This window comes from Vigna unguiculata, chromosome 8 (assembly GCF_004118075.2).
Source record: "Vigna unguiculata cultivar IT97K-499-35 chromosome 8, ASM411807v1, whole genome shotgun sequence".
Classification (NCBI taxonomy): domain Eukaryota; kingdom Viridiplantae; phylum Streptophyta; class Magnoliopsida; order Fabales; family Fabaceae; genus Vigna; species Vigna unguiculata.
The window spans coordinates 12066638-12084249 of NC_040286.1; the positions used below are offsets into that span (position 1 = coordinate 12066638).

Genomic DNA, 17612 nt, shown 5'->3' on the forward strand with positions numbered 1-17612 from the left:
ATATATATATATATATATATATATATATATATATATATATATATATATATTTCATTTTATATATTTGATTATAATTTATTCATAATTTATACTTTAATCGGACAAATGTTATAATTTTAGTATATTAAAATACTTTTACATTGTTATGGATTGGAATCATTTAAATATATTTTTCTTTCTTAAAAACGGAAGAGAATTTCAGATTTTAAAAAACAGACAATACACAATAATTAATTTTATCAATATTATCTCAATAATTTGAAGTCGAAATATAATCTTATTTGTGAGAAAACAAATAATACCTTAAATACATTAATCGATCTTAATCATATTATTTTTAAGATTTGAGGGAAAAATGATTATTAATTTAAAAGCGTATAATTTTAAGTTATTATCTTATTGTATATGTTTTTAAAAATTAGGTGTAACAAATGAATCATTTTAATTTTCTTTACTTTTAATATTGACTAATTATACAAGTATACTAGATGCTTTGATTATTTTTCTTTTGCGATCAATATGATTTTATTCTTTCTATTTTCGTTCAAAAATAACTTTCATATTAGCATAATTACTCACCAGAGCAAGAAATTTGACCCACGTGTCCAAAACCTAACAACAGAACGCATAGACCATGATTTTCAATTACCCAATATTAATAATATAATATACATGATCTAAAAGCAGCACAAGTTATGGAAGTTTCGCACTTTGCATATTTTTTACTCTTCACTTTGTAGTTTAGTTCAAGCCTTTTCAGCTTTTTATTCTTGTCTCCTGGAAAATTCTCCAAAAGCCCAACTCAACGCTAACTTGTTCCTTTCCCTGTTTTTCTCTTCTCTGCTTCTGGGTATGTCATTCTCCTCAACTTTAATTTCTGTTATCACACGATGAAACACCATTTACCTTGTCAAATTGATGTCTGCTTATGCTTATTTTGTCCCAACACTTTTATTTTTATTTTTTTTTGTGAAATGGGTTGCGTTTGAGTTTGCATAATTCCAAGTTATTTATCTATTGTTTGCAATATTTATGTTTCTTTTTGGTCTTCTTGAAGATGGTTGGGAGTTTTGATCACTATTGGTTCTTTACAGCTAAGTTGATTGATTTCTTTGGGAATCTGAGCTTTGGAATCTTGATCTTCCAAAACACCTTCAATCCTCAAACCCCCATTACCGAAATCGGTCCTCGTGTCTTGAATATTTGATTTGATTTTGTGCTTGGTTTGCTAGTACTTACCAAATTACATAGTCATCAAATTTTGTGGTTTAGTGACATTTTAATGGAGTGTTTATCGGCTGATAACTAATATTTATCTGAAAAATGTCCTTCCATATTAAGTGAGGTATCTCCTTTCAATCATATTTTATCCGTCCATAAGATTCAGACTCAAAACTTTGCTTAAAGGTTATCCAAAACATTGCTTAAAGGATCTAAGTTTAGTTTCACTTAAACAAGCACCGTATTGTTCAAGAAGTTGTATTAGTAGTAGTAAGCATCCAATCTGTTTCTGGTTGTATCCAATCGAGATTGTATGATGTGTGGCTTTAATTTTCTATGCTATGCATTAATTATGGTTCATGACATGAGGCTTCTATAACAGGTTAGCACTAATTTGGGTGAGCAAAGGACAATGGTGAGTAGTTAACCAGTTACTAATTGTTCTCAAGACAATTTTGTTATCATTGTTTTGCAGCCCTGAATGCCATCTCAGTGGTTCCTGTATGGTTTTTGGTGTTAGCACACTACCTGCAAGAAATATTGCCTGAGAAGAAGATGCAGCTATATCATCATCCGTTGGATTTGGACAGCCAGAGGGTGAGAATTTCATTGGAGGAGGAGGGTGTGGATTATACATCTCACCATGTCAATCCCATTACTGGCAAGAACTTGGATTCTTCTTTCTTCAAGATGAATCGCCGTGGAAGGGTCCCGGTTTTCCAAAATGGTTCTCATATCATTTACAACACTATTGATATAATCCAGTATGTCTTATACTTCTCACCCTTCTTGTATCATTCTATTTATTTCGACTTACATATATAAATGTGCATAAACAGAACCATTTTTGTAAAAACTATTCCTATGTTGCTCTTGAAATTGAAATTAAAACGAAAAAGTAGTTGAAAAATTGGTTACTGACCAAGTCCTCTCTTCATATACATCACTACTCCAAAACCAGTTCCCTTCAAGTGGCAAATAGTATAGTCATGCATTTCAGATATGAACTGCTTTGTATTGTTTCTTGATAAAGCTTAATTATTTGCACACTAAGAGTGAAGAGTGTGTTCAATTTTGAGTTTACTTTCACACCGTTATGTTACAAACAGAAGTTATACAGTTGGGCTGAATGTTCAGGTACATCGAAAGAATTGCTGTGGTTTCCTCAGGGGCTGACAGTATCAGTACCAGTAACAGGGAAGTGATTGAATGGATGCAGAGGATACAAGACTGGGACCCCAAGTTTTTCACACTTGCACATATACCTGAGAAATACCGTGTTTATGTTTCCAAGTTCATAAGGCAAGTGGTGATTGCTCGCATGTCTGAGTCACCTGAATTAGCAGGAGATTACCATAGGAAGTTGAGAGAAGCCTATGAGACCGAAGAGAAATTGAAAGAAGCAGACGTTTTGAGAAGGAGCAAAGAGCATTTGGTTAGATTGCTTGATGAGGTGGAGAGGCAACTGTGTGAAACACCTTTTTTGGCAGGTCAAGATTTTACCATGGCTGATGTGATGCTCATTCCAGTATTAGCTCGTTTAAAACTCTTGGATTTAGAGAATGACTACATAACTGGAAGGCCAAACATTGCTGAGTATTGGCTTTTGGTTCAGCAAAGGCCTAGTTATAAAAGGGTGATTGGTAAGTACTTCAATGGTTGGAGAAAGCACAAAACACTCTTGAAAACATGGTTCTTGGTTCGTATTCGAAGTTTGCTGAAGAGGTACTAGTGCAACAGGTACTAGTGCAACACTTGTATATCTGTCAGGATTTCCAAAAGGGGGTTGAACAAATCAACATAGGAGATAATCATTCTGTGTATGGTGGGTCAAGGGAACTTATATCAGACATTGTACTTTATTTGTTCTACCTTTTTCTTTCAACACTTTTTTCTTGATGCTGGAGGAAGATCTGCAGTCAAAGTGGCCAGCATAAAAACATCTTTTGTCTGAGTATTGAAACAATTCATTCACTGCAATATTCATCCATTGAAAGAATAATGTAAGGGAAAAATTGTTCATACTGACACTGGAATCACAGGGTTGCTGCTGGTTGTATGTACATTAATTCTGATACTTGTAAATGTAATCAAAGAAACATATATAGTGTAATGGTATATATACATTTTCTTCTTTTGTGAACAGCATGTTGAACTACAAGTTGCAGTTTGAACAATGGACTAGAGACACTACATCATCTACTCTCAGACTATCTGTTTCTGTTTATCATAAAATATCAGTCTTTGATTACTCTGTCACTCAATTAGTTATTGATTGGTTACACTAATTAAACTATATTAAATAAATAAATAATTACATATATGATAAAAATTATTTTGCTTTTAAATTTGTCAATTCAATAACAGACCTAGGATAAGCATGCGTAAGGACGACGATTTTTTTTTTGTTATTGTTGATATTTGTGATTTTAGACAGACTTGCCTTTTTTATGTTTCATCCAAAAATCTTTATATCTAAGCTAAATTATTAATTTGTTTTTCTTAGGCCTGAATCATATTTTATGATAAATAATATTCTATGTAATTAATGAAAGAAGTATTATTACATATCTTCTAAAAGTTATACTTTTTAGGAGGTTAGAAAGATTTGAGACTATTAACTCATACAAAAGTATAATAAATTTGTAAGGTTATCTAATTATATATTATTTAGTTTATTTATTTTTTTATAAAATATGAAACTTCCAATTCACATTTGAATTGAATTTTTTAACAAATATAGGAGATATAAAGTTTGAAATCCTGTTGTACTAATTGCAATGTCAGAATTCTTTCAATAGCAGGTGGCTAATTGTGTAGCAGAATTTTATTTTTTTTCAAAATTAACGCTACAGCGGAGGAGAATTAATTTCAACATTAACGCTACATTTAGTATTTGGATTATTTATTGGATTTTGTTGTTGTGAGACCACTTTTTATTAAAATACTATTTTGAGAAGGGGTTGGGCATGACCTTTTTTAGGCCCAAAGGTCGACCCATTTTGCGAACTTCCAAGATCCCCTTTCAGTCCTAACATCTTTCATTTGTTACCTTTTCTAAAAACAGTTCCATCTCCTTCCTCCAACTCTTGAGCAGCAGCTCTGTTAGGGCACCAATTTTTGCCTCGTTGAGTTAGTGAATCTTCCTTGTTCGGAGCTGCCTGAGCTCACATCTCCATGTAATTAGACCTCCACCATCTTTTACCAGCTGTTTTGTTGTGGCCCTGCCTAGGGTTCGTCTTAGTAACTCTATTTTGTTTCGGGTGTCAATATTTTCAGCCCCTTAATCTGTTCCTGGAGCTGTGGTACTCTTCCTTGGGGTCTTGTTTCATTTGGCTAAGTTTTATTAAGGTAAGGGGATCTACACCTTGTATTCATGTTATTTCTATTTTATGTGATTAGTGTTTTGTGGAATATGAGACAATATTGGGGAAAACGTTAATTTTTGGTGTATTTTCAAGTTAGGGCTTCAAATATTCATGAAACGGTGATATTTGACGTTATTTTTCGTATTTTAGAAGAGTCGGGTGGTCGTTGGGCGAGTGCCTTGGTCGCTGGGCGACTATGTCTTTTTCTGATATGCGCAGTTTTAGTAAAATTGACTTTTCCGACTCATTAACTGTTGAATTGAGCTCAAATTTTGATATTTGGATCATACATTCTATTTTGTGGTTTGACCGGTTGGATAGTCGATTAAATGTCTGTAGCTTGAGAAATGTGTCACACATTACTGTAGTGATTTTGGTTTTGTGATAATAAATTTTCTTAGGAATTTTGGTGTAAGAATTATGGTTGTGTGTTGTGCTTGATTGTATGGAATTGCATGTACTTAAATGTTGGCACTCACTTATTTGAGATGAATACTATTTTGTGATATATGTATGTCATGGTATGCATTTATAAAGTATGAGATTAAATGAAATCTTGTTATATTGAGTATGAAATGGAAAAAATAACTTGTTTTGTTGGTGGTGGATTGGCATGAGATTTGAATGATTGAGATGACATGTGAAAATTGTTGGTAAAATAGTTTCAAAGGAAACTCTTGGTGATGGTGGTTAGTGTATACCTTGATATATGAGATATCTAGATAAATGAAGGCATCCTGATTTATGTGGTGAGAGTGGTAGGAGGTCCTAGTCTTGGGACATATTGAGCCCAAGACATTAGAGGATTAACCATGTGTGTGGTTGGGTGATAATCCCTTGCGTCTAGACTCTACAGAGTTTAGAAACCAGTACAGGCGCATACTTCCTTTAGAATTTTATATCAAGAGTATGATCCAGATAATCGAGTCAAAGAGTCCTGTATTTGTTTGCTTTAACATTATTTGGGTGCCTACTGCTTCATATGATTTTAATCTAATTTAGCTTTTATTTGCCCTGTAACATGATTAAAAAATTTTACTCTAGCTTAACCTGTTTGTTTGGTGTATGTCTTTTGTTTGGTTTTTCCTTTTGCGATGATCATCAATTAATTGGTGTGAGCATATGCGGAAACCCTTGGTGGTCATCAGGATGATGGGAGTGTTGCGGTTTAGATGAACCATGCTTTGGTGCTAGCTCATTAATGAGCCCCTTTTTGGAAGAACAGTAACTGTGTTGTAATTCTCTGCTCTATGGGCAGTTCTTTTGCGTACTGTTAGCTTTTATATTCTGTTACTGGTCATTATTTTGTGCCTTCACTTTTATTCCAAGTATATTTTGGATAACTGTAATAGTTAGTACATGTATGCTTCATGTCATGTGCTCTTTTATATTATAATCATGTGATGTTTAATTTTAGTAGATTACTCTATTTAAAATGGGATGTCACAGTTGTTATCCCTTTATTTTATCTTATTGTAAAATATTAATTTTTTAATATTAGAATCAATATATTTTGAAAATATACTATGTAGTATGAAAACTCAAACAAAGAATCTATACTTGAACATTAATTATTTATTTTGATTAGAATGGCTTCTAATTTCTACTCTTAAATGTAATATTATAAGTAATAGTCTACTAATGGCACTTTTGCATATAATTTATAAATATAAATATATTTTGTTATGAAATTTATGGATGTCCATTGAGTTGCTAGCAGTTACCTATGATTGATTGCTATTGATGTTATCATTAGTATTGTAACTATTGAGTTGTATCCCTTGGGTTGCCTTTTGTATATATAAATAAGGGCTTCTCCTATTGATAAATGACATACAAAAATCAGTCTCTACTCTCTATTTTCTTTCTCTCCTTTATTTTATAACACGTTATCAGCATGAAGGTTATCCAATTGAGTGATGGAGATTGTAAGACCCGGGAAAATTATTAATTAAACAATTAATTAATTAATAAATGCGGGAGGAGAGCGTCTTTATGACATTAATTGATGTATAATGTGACGTGGAAAAGTACTAGCTCATGTGGTTGAGAGTACTTTGATTGTGTGAGAGGACTTGGGTTTGAGTCCTATGTATGCCAATTATGTGTGATTGTTTTTGTTAGTGAGTTTTAAGGATATGTATGAGTATGTGATTAGTATTGTAAGATATTGTTGATTTGTGAGTATCACCAAATGTGATTTGGTATAGTGGTTGTGATATAGCCTTATGAGTGGAAGGTCATGGGTTCAAACCTTGGTGGGCAAATAATAAGCTTTATTTTTGCTAACTAATAGTGGTGATATGAATGTGAAGGGGTAAAGAAAAGCCTAGTAGAATGGGCAGCCAAGGGGCTGAGAATTTATCAAATAAGTAATATTGAAGAGGAAATTAAAGGCCCAAAACTCGTTTTATTTTTAATACCTATTTTAAAGGCACCTATAAAAGCCAAAAATTAGGTAAATGGAAGGGTTTTGGCATTGCTGGAATTTGCTTGAGAGAGGAGCACGAGTTTGAAAGGCTGAACTGAGTTTTGAGGTGCAAGGGTTGAAGCAAGAAAGGGTTTTGAGTCAAGGGGGTTCTGCCTTCACAATTGTTGAGCAATCAATCCAGGTTAGGGGAGCTGAATTGAAATTATATGTTTTTGGTCAGATTTTATGCTTGGGATGTTGTTTTGCCATGAATTTTCGAGTTCTTTATGAGGGAAATTAGGGGATGTGTATTTGGTACTGTTGGATTGGGAATTTCATGTGAATTGGTGCTCATGATGACTATTTTGTGTTGTGTATGCTTTTATGGTATGAAATGTGAGAATGGGAGTCTGTATGGCAATTGTACCTTGTATTTTGTGAGTGTAATGTTGACAATTGAATTGGTGGGTTTTGGGAGCATTTTGTGTCGCTGATGAAGTGCTTGGGTGCATAAAACAGTGCAGAACCTGCATTTCTCGCTCAGGCGGGTGGGACTCGCCCAGGCGAGACATGCAGGGACTCATATTCTCACCTTGCTTGAGGTTCTCGCTCAGGCGATTAGCTTTGATTTTAAGCGACTCATACACTCGCTCAGGCGAGTGGGGTTCGCCTAAGCGAGATAGCGAGGGAGTGACGCGTGTTGAGCGCAATTCCTCGTCCGGGCGAGGGGTTTATTGATTTTGAGCGAATCAGGGTTTCGCCCAGGCGAGATGACCTCGCCTAAGCGAGATGTCTTGGTCGTGTATGGTGTTTTGCTTGTGTTTTAGCCCAAGCGAGATGATTTTGGGCGAACGTGTGGCTCGCCCAGGCGAGAGGATCTCGCCTAAGCGAGATGATGTGTTTTGGTTGATGAGTTAAACTCGCTCAGGCGAGGTGGACTAGCCTAAGCGAGATTGAGGGTCTAGCTTGGGCAAGGGGTCCCTAGCCTAAGCGAGTTTATGCTATTTACTATGTTTCTATGTTCCTGTGAGTGGGTTTGGTTGTTATACCATGGTTAGGTTGTATATGCATGTGTTGTGGTGTGTGGGCTAGAAGGACTAAGTCCATTAGGGGTCTGGGATGTGCTCGGTGGATTGGACACATGATGGGCATGGAACTAGTCGAGTTCCCGTCGGCTACTAATGGGCGAGGAGTCCTTAGTATGGTTATTGCATGTGTCGGGCGCACGATGGGCAAGGAACTGTGATGTTCCCGTCGGCTACTATCGGGCGAGGAGTCCATAGTATGGTGATTGCGTGCGTGCCAAGGTCCAAGTGTGAGACTTGGATGTTTTTACTACAGACAAGGAGTTTGTGGGGCAGGACTATGAGCGAGATAGGCTCATAGGGTTGGACCACGAATGAGTTAGTTTCGTGGGAGCACAGGGAAGTCCCAAGACCTAGTTCATGCATATGACTCATGAAGGACTATGAGGTCATGGTGGGGTGATTATGAAATATGAAATTAGTTATGTTATTTTGGGTTGGGAAACATATTTATACTCATGTTTCTTTATATATATGTTGTGCATAGCTCACCCTTTCTGTGTCTGTGTGGCGATGATCGGGTAACTTGTTATCCGGGAGCAAATGATGTGATAGGTAGGCCAGGAGATGCTTAGACTCAGAGCGAGGGCTAGCATGGGATATTATGTAGATACATATGTATTTTGTTTATTATTTTATCCTTGTGAAGATTATGTAAACTTGGCAGGAGCCATTGACTTTTATTTCAGTTTTATGAATTATGGATTCCTGGTTTTATAACTCGTATATTTAAAGTTTTAAATTTCCCGTGTTTTTGGGAAATGAGGTATTATTAAATGTAGTGTAATTATTTTACTTTGATTTATTTTATTAAATTCGTAATATCCTGACGGGATGTTACAGAGATGTTTTCTCTTTAAGGACAATGCTCTGCGTACATCAATCCAGACTCTTTCTAATCCTTTCCTTATTGATAATTTTGTGTTATATTTTTATTTTTTGTGATAAAAAATTATTTTACTTTATCAAGTTTCATATTTGTCTTATTATCATTATTATTATTTTTATTATGATGATGATTATTTTTATTATTGTCTATATTAATTTTATAGTTTCATAAATAAAATTTGATTATTATCAATATTTTATGAGCCCGTTTTAAACGAGTTAAACCTTACAAAATTTGAATTTGTGAATTTTGATATTACAAGAAAAAAATTACTCATATTTTTTAGTATTAGAGACTGAAATACATCTAGATGCAATGAGTCTTGATGATGCTCTAAAAAAAGGAAGGAGGAAATAAAGCTTCTGAGTAATGATTTGCTCTTGTAACAACAATATCATGAAAAAAAGTATTTCACAAATATTCTCAAATTATTTTATGCCTTCTTATAGCTAAACAAAACAATGAGTTTTTGATGAAAAATCATGAGACTAAATTGGTTATGCTTCATTCCTAGAAGTGAATGCAGCAACATCCATGAGACTAAGTTAGTTATGCTTTATTCACAGAAGTTAATGCAACAACATCTAATCCATATTTTTGTGATCATAAAGGAAATTTCGAAGAGAATCAGAAGTGGCACAGTAGTATGAAAAGGAGAAAAGAAAAAGATGAAAACAATGATAAATAATATGAAAATATAATTTATCACTACGGTGGTAAAGACCATTTGGGTCATACTTGTCTTATATCAAAGCATCCTAAGAAACAGGGAGAAGAACATAGAAACACACTTTGTGTTTATAAAGATGATGACTTTTGATTTTGGCCATATAAATGTCACTCATCTTGATATTATTATTTTTTCTTTGCTAAACTAAATGAAATGGAAGATGGAAACATTAATCACCTCGTTGGTGATGGAAGTATTAAGAATTTGTATTTTTTTTTTATAAAATAGCAGAAGAAGTTTCTATGTGACAGTAAAAAATATATTTTTATATATTAAATTATTTTTATTATAATTTAATTAATCTAAGGTGAATTCTTTATGGTATTATTACTATATAATATATGCATGTTTGATGTTGGTTATGTATAAGGAAGAAGAATCAAATTTTCTTTTATATTATGAAATGTATATGTGAAATGAGTGTATAATGAACATTTATTATTATTATTATTATTATTATTTTATAAACTTTATCCTAGTAAATTATTTAAAAAATAAAAATAATTCAATTTATAAGTAATTGAAATGTTATATTTTAATTTCTTAAGATTACCAAAATCTCTCGCCATATTCATGTTGTTAAGTCTTTGCTTCTCTTTTATTGCATTGGCATTGAGATTATTCTTATAATTTCCTAGTACCTCTCATTTTAGTACATCTTTGCAAGTTGAGTGTTGCATGGCAGAAGAAGAAAGCCATTGGAGGAAAGGGCTATGGGTTACAACTTCTAATAAAGAACATGTGTTCCCCATTAGCCACATTTGGTTGTATTTTCCTTATTCCAATACTCTCTTCGTTGTTTGTTATAACATAGCTTTTGTTCCTCCCTTTCTCTCCATTCTCCTATTTCGATGTGTTGGATTAGCCTGATTAGTTAGCCAAAGTTTATTTACATTACTGTGTTGTCTTCATTAAATTATGCAATCAACTACGATCATTATATAATCATTTGTTTATGTTTGAAAAAATAATTCCCTTAATTGACTACACCAGTGCAGAAAAGGGCTTTTGCCGCGGTTATTTTGGTCATTTGGCCTCGGTTTAAGACCTGAGGCATATCTAGCCGAGGTAAAAAAATCCACCTTTCTGCCCCGGTTCTTACCCGAGGCATATCTCATCATTACTGCCTCGGTTCTGATACCAACCAAGGCATAAAATACGTTAAAAATTAAAAAAAATAATTCTGAAATGGCTGAAACCTGCAATAACACAAGCAAGCAAAAATGCAACTCCACTAGTTCGCAAAACCTCAACACCTCGCGCGTCCAAAATCTCGTGCCAACAACCATTAAATCAACCATTATGTGAAGTTCACCTGCACCAAAACGTGAGGAAACACAGCAAGACGAACCCCAACCCTACAAGAAAAACACCCAAGAAAATGGATTCAAATCGCAAAATGGAAACGCAAAAAATACCCCAATGTGCGGACGAAGGTAAGCTGTTGTTCTCGTCGGAGGAGTCACAGCGCCGGCAGCAATTGGAGAAGGCGGGCATGGCGGCGGATCTGCGATAGTGGGTCGCGGGACTGAACAGTGAAGATGCATCTGCAGCAGTGATGGCAGAACGGCGTGGAGGCACAGGCAGCGCTAATTTTCGAAGGTAGAAGATGCATCTACAGTGCAGTGGATTTGGGTTTTTAAAACCTAACTGGCCTTACTGCCTCAGTTGATTCGAAACCGAGGCATATACTCACAAAAAAAAAATCAGCCACATGGAAAAATTCTGGCACTAATAGGCCTCGATTCAGTGGGACCCGAGACATAAAACTGCCCAATTATTTTCGAATTTTAAAAAAAGCGGGAAAGTGTGAGTTTCTAACAGCGTTACTGCCTCAGTTGAATTTATAACCGAGGCATAAACATTCATAGGCCTCGGTTGTTTAGTTAACCGAGGCATAAAAGTTGTTCGAAATCACAAAAATGCCACCGCGTCCTTATCTACCTCGTTTGCGCAAGAACCGAGGCATATAGGACGCTGTCTAAACATGAAACTGCACTAGTGCTATGTGCATGCATAATCTTAATATTTATTTACAATCTTAATATTTCAAAATATAAAATACATGTGAAAAATAAATTAAAATATATTTTGAAATATTTATTTTCATAATATTTATAATAACTCATATTTTCTAAATTTTAAAAATTTTAGTGTCCATACAATAATATATCTTTTTACCCATACTAATAGAATAAATATAATTAAATATTATATATTGTTATAAAAATATATAATGAATATTTAATATTAAATGTATAAGGCGATTATATATATGTGTTTAAGGTTTTGTTAGATATCGGTATATGTGGCATTGTATTTTATTTGGATTAAATATTAGATACAGTGGATTTTTAATAAAATATGGATTTGATGATTTTTAATATATAATGTTATTTTATTTGACTCATGGTTTGATTCTATATATAAGGTATTATTATATTACGATTTTGTGTTTATATGGATATATGTAATTGAGTTTTAGAATTATTATATTATATCTATACGAATCTTTTAATATATGAATATTGTTTGCCTCGGTGGTTAAGGAAAATATTAATATTGGAATTCAAAGTTGATTTATAGTGTTAGTTTAGACAAAGATGGTTGTTGTTGTTGTCTATTTTAAATATATATATATATATATATATATATATATATATATATATATATATGATCATTTTGATATGCAGTAATATTGGATAGACTAAATATAATGTATTTTGTTGATAGTGCAAGAATTAAACTCTAAAGATTATTAATTTATTTTTCTCTTATTTGCTTATTCGAGAAGTCAATATTAACATTATTTTTATATCACAAATAATGTTTTAAAGGCTCCAGAAGAGCTACTACACTTCTACAAATAAGTCTAATAGAAACTTATTAAGTTCTAAAAATATTTGTTTAAATAGATATCATATTGAGACAAACAATGAAGAAGATATGAAATATCTTTATATCAATGGACTTGGGTTGAATAAAAATAAATAAAATGTGTATTGGAGAAATTATCAATCTTCCCTTATGGCTTGTACTAAACATATATTAGTACAATTGAAATGCATGTCATTGTAAACCTGAAGTTTACGAATCAAAAAGGAATTTCTTGTTTGGCATGATCAGTTGGGTCATCTTAGATCTATCATGATGCGAAAAATAGTTGAAAACTCTTGTGGACGCCCACTTAAGAGTCAAAAACTTCTTCAATCCAATGATTTCTCATGTAATACATGATTACATGGAAAGTTGATAATAAAACCATCAACAACAAAAAACTCTAGAAATGAGTCAATCTCATCTTTTGAAATGAATACAAGGTGATTTGTGGTCCAATGCACCCATCATGTGGATCATTAAGATATTTCACAATTTAATTGATGCATAAGCTAAATGGTCACATGTTTGTTTATTATCAACTTGCAATCAGACATTTGCAAAGTATTAGCACAATTAGTTAAGTTAAAAGATCACTTCCCAGATTATTCGTTTAAGAAATTTTGTCTTGATAATGTTGGTGAATTTACATCTTATGCTTTTCATGAGTATTGTATGTCAATTGGAATTGAAGTTGAACATCCAGTAGAAGATATGTTCATGCTCAAAATGGACTTGTAGAATTATGAATAAAACGTCTAAAGCTGGTTGCAAGACCACTACTTATGAGAGCTAATCTTCCAATGACTACTTGGAGATATACAATTTTACATGTTATAATATTGATTCGCATCAAGCCAACAAGTTACCATAATTACTCTATTATGTAGTTGGTTTTTGGTCAGCAACCTAATTTTTTCATTTAAGAATTTTTGTATATGATCGAATCTTCCCACCAAAAGGGACTATGATGAGTCTTTAGAGATGATTGAGAATATATGTTGGATAGGAGACATATTTACAGTTTGATTTGTCAACTGTCATTTTTTATGAATGAGTTTTTCCAACATTAGGGGGAGAAAGAAAACAATTGGAAAAGGATATTGGTTGGAATGAATTATCATTGTCTCTCTTGATCCTCGTACAAAAGAATGTGAACTCGAAGTCCAAATGATAATTCATTTACAACTTAGTCAATCAATTATTAGATGTTTTTAATGACACAAATAGGATAATTAAATCACATATACCAACTGTTAATGCTCCCAATAGAATTGATATTAATTCATTACATGATTGAAGCGTGGTAAGTCTATTGGTTACAAAGATAAAAATCCTTAAATGAGAAAAGGAACTAAAAAGACAAGATGAACTAATTGAGGAGGTGTAAATCACAAAAGATTCATTTGACATAATTAATAATTTGGTTCTAGAAGAACCTTGGTTCTAGAAGAACCTCAAGTACTTGAAATTGTTGAAAATGATGATATCTCAATAAATTATGTCATGAATAAGATAATATGGAATCAAAATGAAGTCAACGTTGACGATGCTTTAGCATATAATATAACGATGAATTTTATGAGTGACAATGAGGATCAAGATTGTCGACAAAGAAATGATTGGCCAAATGGAAAGATGAAATAAAAGCAAAATTAAATTTGCTTGTTAAACAAAAGGTTTTTGGACCTGTAGTCCGCACACCTGAAGGTGTAAAACTCATTGAGTACAAATGAATTTTTGCACAAAACAATATTATAAAGAATGATAATTATATGAAAATCCCTGAAGGATTTAATTTACCCAACAATGTAATTTCTAAAGTTGATTATTCAATAAAATTGAACAAGTCCCTTTTATGGATTAAAGCAATCAAGATCTATAGTTGTCCTTGTAAGTACTTGATAAAAGAAAGGTACTTATCGTTGTATTTATGCGAAAATATCGATAACTGAATTTGTCATAATCGTTGAAACTCCTAATGAGCTCACAAAGGCAATTGATTGTTTAAAGAAAGAATTTGAGATGAAAGATCTTGGAAGTACACAAGTTTTGTTTAAAATTACAAATTGAGTATTTAAATACAAGTGTTTTTGTACATCAAGAGGTTTATATAATGAAGGTGCTTAAAAGGTTCTATATGGACAAGTTATATCATTTTTGCACTTCAATTGTGAGGTTCTTAGATGTTGATAAATGTCCTTTTGGACCTTACAATGATGAAGAACTTCTTGGTTAAGAAATACCATATTTTTAATGTTATAAGAGCACTAATGTATTTTGCTCATTGTCCTTTTGGACTTGATATAATATTTGTTGTAAATTTGTTAAGCAACATATAATTCTTCACCTACTAGAAGACATTGAATTAGTGTTAAATACATATTTTGTTACCTTAAGGGTACTTTGAATATAGGCTTATTTTTATCCAACTGATTCAAAATCAAATGAGTTATGTAGATGTAGGTTATTTATATGATCCTCACAATGGTTGATCACAAACAAGAAATTTCTTCACATGTGTTAGCACAATGATTTCATGGCAGTTAGTGAAACAAACCATAATAGCAATAGAGGTGTCAATTTGGCCCAACCCACAGGGTTTGGCCCTGACCCATGTGGGCTAGGGCCAAAAAAACCCATATTGAAAAAAAGCCCCCAACAAAGAAGCCCACAAGGCCAAAAACCCTACAAAACCCTGTGGGCCAAGGCCAACCCATGGACTTTCATCTTCCATATGAAAAATACATTATTTTTTAAAATATATTACTATCTGTGGGACAGGCCCAACGAACCGAACAAGCACGACAGCCCGAATAGGTTGAACGACCCAGACCTGCCCGACGACCTAGACAAGAATAACGACTCGAACGTGCCCAATGATCCAAAGAGGCCCAACGACCCGGACAAGCCCAACGACCCAGACGAGCCCGACAACCAAGACAAACCCGACAACACGGACGGGACCGACGACATGGACGGGCTCGATGACCCGGACCGGCTCGACGACCGAGATGTGCCCAACGACCCGAACGGGCTCGACGAACCAGACAAGCCCTATCACCCAGACAAGCCCGACGACCCGAACGGGCCCGACGACCTGGACGGACTCAACGACCCGGACGGGTCCTACAACCCAGACGAGCTCGACGACCCATATGGGCCTGACGACCCGTCCTTATCATCGGGCTTGTCCAGGTCATCGCGCCTGTCTGGATCGTTAGGCCCGTTCGGGTTGTCGGGCACATCCGGGTTATCGGGCCCGTTCAGGTCGTCGGGCCTGTATGGATCATCGGGTCCGTCCGGGTCGTTGGGCCCGTTCGAGTCATTAGGCCTGTCTGGATCAGCGGGCCCATTTGGGTCATTGGGCCCATTCGGGTCATTGGGCCTGTTTGGGTCGTTGGGCCCGTCAAGGTCGTCGGGCCCGTCCTTGTCATCGGGCTTGTCCAGGTCATCGCGCCTGTCCGGGTCGTTGGGCCCGTCCGGGTCGTTGGGCACATCCGGGTTGTCGGGCCGATTCGGGTCGTCGGACCTGTCTGGATCATCGGGTCCGTCCGGGTCGTTGGGCCCGTTCGAGTCCTCGGGCCCGTTAGGATCGTTGGGCTCGTCCGGGTTGTTGGGCATGTGTGGGTTGTAGGGCCCGTCCAGGTCGTTGGGCTCGTCCGGGTTGTCAGGCCCGTTTGGGTCGTTGGGCCAGTTTGTGTTGTCAGGCATGTCCGAGTTTTGAGACTCGTCCTTGTCGTCGGGCTCATCTTGGTCGTTGGGCTCGTCCTTGTTATCTAGCTTGTCCTGGTCATTGGGCTCGTTTGGGTCGTCGAGCCCGTCCGTGTCACTCGACTTGATCTTTGACTATGACTTAATGTAGTATTATTTGTGGGGCTAACCCACCTTAGCCCTAGCCCTAACCCACTAGAGAGGGGGCTTTATGGGCTGGGGCTTTTTTTTGGCCCCCTCATTTGGGCCCCCCCTAAAAGGGGGCTTTATGAAGAGTGGGTCAAGGCTAGCCCATGGGCTAGGGGCCAAATTGACACCTCTAAATAGCAACATCATCAAATCATGCAACTTTTAGCATTACATGAGGAAAATGGAATCAACAACCATATATGAAAACAACAGTGCATGTATTGCTCAATTGAAAGAATGATATATTAAAGATTTATTTACAAAGTCTTTGCTAAGGAGAATCTTTGAGCAATTGCTTCACAAGATTGCACTCGTCATCTTAAAGATGTAAGTTTACATGAGGGGGAGAAATAAAAGATGTGATGAATAATATTATATCAAAGAATGAAGAATGATGTACTCTTTTTTCTTGACTAGGTTTTTATCCCAAAGGGTTTTCCTAGTAAGGTTTTAACGAGACATGTTCTCTGATCAATGGACACCCAAAGGGGAGTGTTATTAAATTTATGGATGTCCATTGAGTTGCTAGCAGTTACCTATGATTGATTTTTATTGATGTTATCATTAGTATTGTAACCATTGAGTTGTATCCCTTGGGTTGCCTTTTGTACCTATAAATAGGGACTTATCCTATTGATAAATGACATACAAAAATCAGTCTCTACTCTCTATTTTCTTTCTCTCCTTTATTTTATAACATATTTATAATTTTTCTTGATTTTTAAAATGATTTTTACAACTCTTATATCGTCTAGAGGGAAATAAACAAGATATGCGTATATAAAATCTCAACAAATGATAAGTCAAGCATGGGACATATTCAAATGATATCTCAAGAAATATGCTATCCATGGATTTGATGAACCAATACAGATTAACATTTTCTTGGGAGGATTGAGAGCACAAACAAAGTTGGTGCTAGGTGCCTCAACTAAAGGCATGATCAAGTAAAAGACACCTAAAGAGGCCACGACGTTGATAAAGAATATGGCAACCAATGATTTTGAAGTGTAAAATGAGAGAATTCAATTGAAGAAAAAGGTGTATTGGAACTCCAAATTCAATATGTGTTGCTAGCCTAAAACAAGTTGATGACTCAACAACTAGAAGCCCTTATGAAGAAACTATC

At 35.0% G+C, this 17612-nt stretch overlaps 1 protein-coding gene across 3 annotated transcripts; it reads left to right on the forward strand.

Moving 5' to 3' along the window:
• Nucleotides 1-702: 702 nt before the first annotated feature.
• LOC114195650 (glutathione S-transferase TCHQD-like) lies at nt 703-3423 on the forward strand. 3 transcript variants are annotated; one of them, XM_028086191.1, is made up of 4 exons: nt 703-850; nt 1604-1636; nt 1742-1985; nt 2359-3423. In XM_028086191.1, exons 3-4 carry the CDS (start codon nt 1777-1779, stop codon nt 2951-2953), a joined length of 804 nt encoding a protein of 267 aa, XP_027941992.1. In that variant the 5' UTR covers nt 703-850; nt 1604-1636; nt 1742-1776; the 3' UTR covers nt 2954-3423. The 3 variants fall into 3 exon arrangements, with proteins under 3 accessions (XP_027941992.1, XP_027941993.1, XP_027941991.1); XM_028086192.1 differs by having other exon boundaries at nt 1604-1619; nt 1697-1985; XM_028086190.1 differs by lacking the exon at nt 1604-1636 and having other exon boundaries at nt 1697-1985.
• The last annotated feature ends 14189 nt before the right edge of the window (nt 3424-17612 follow it).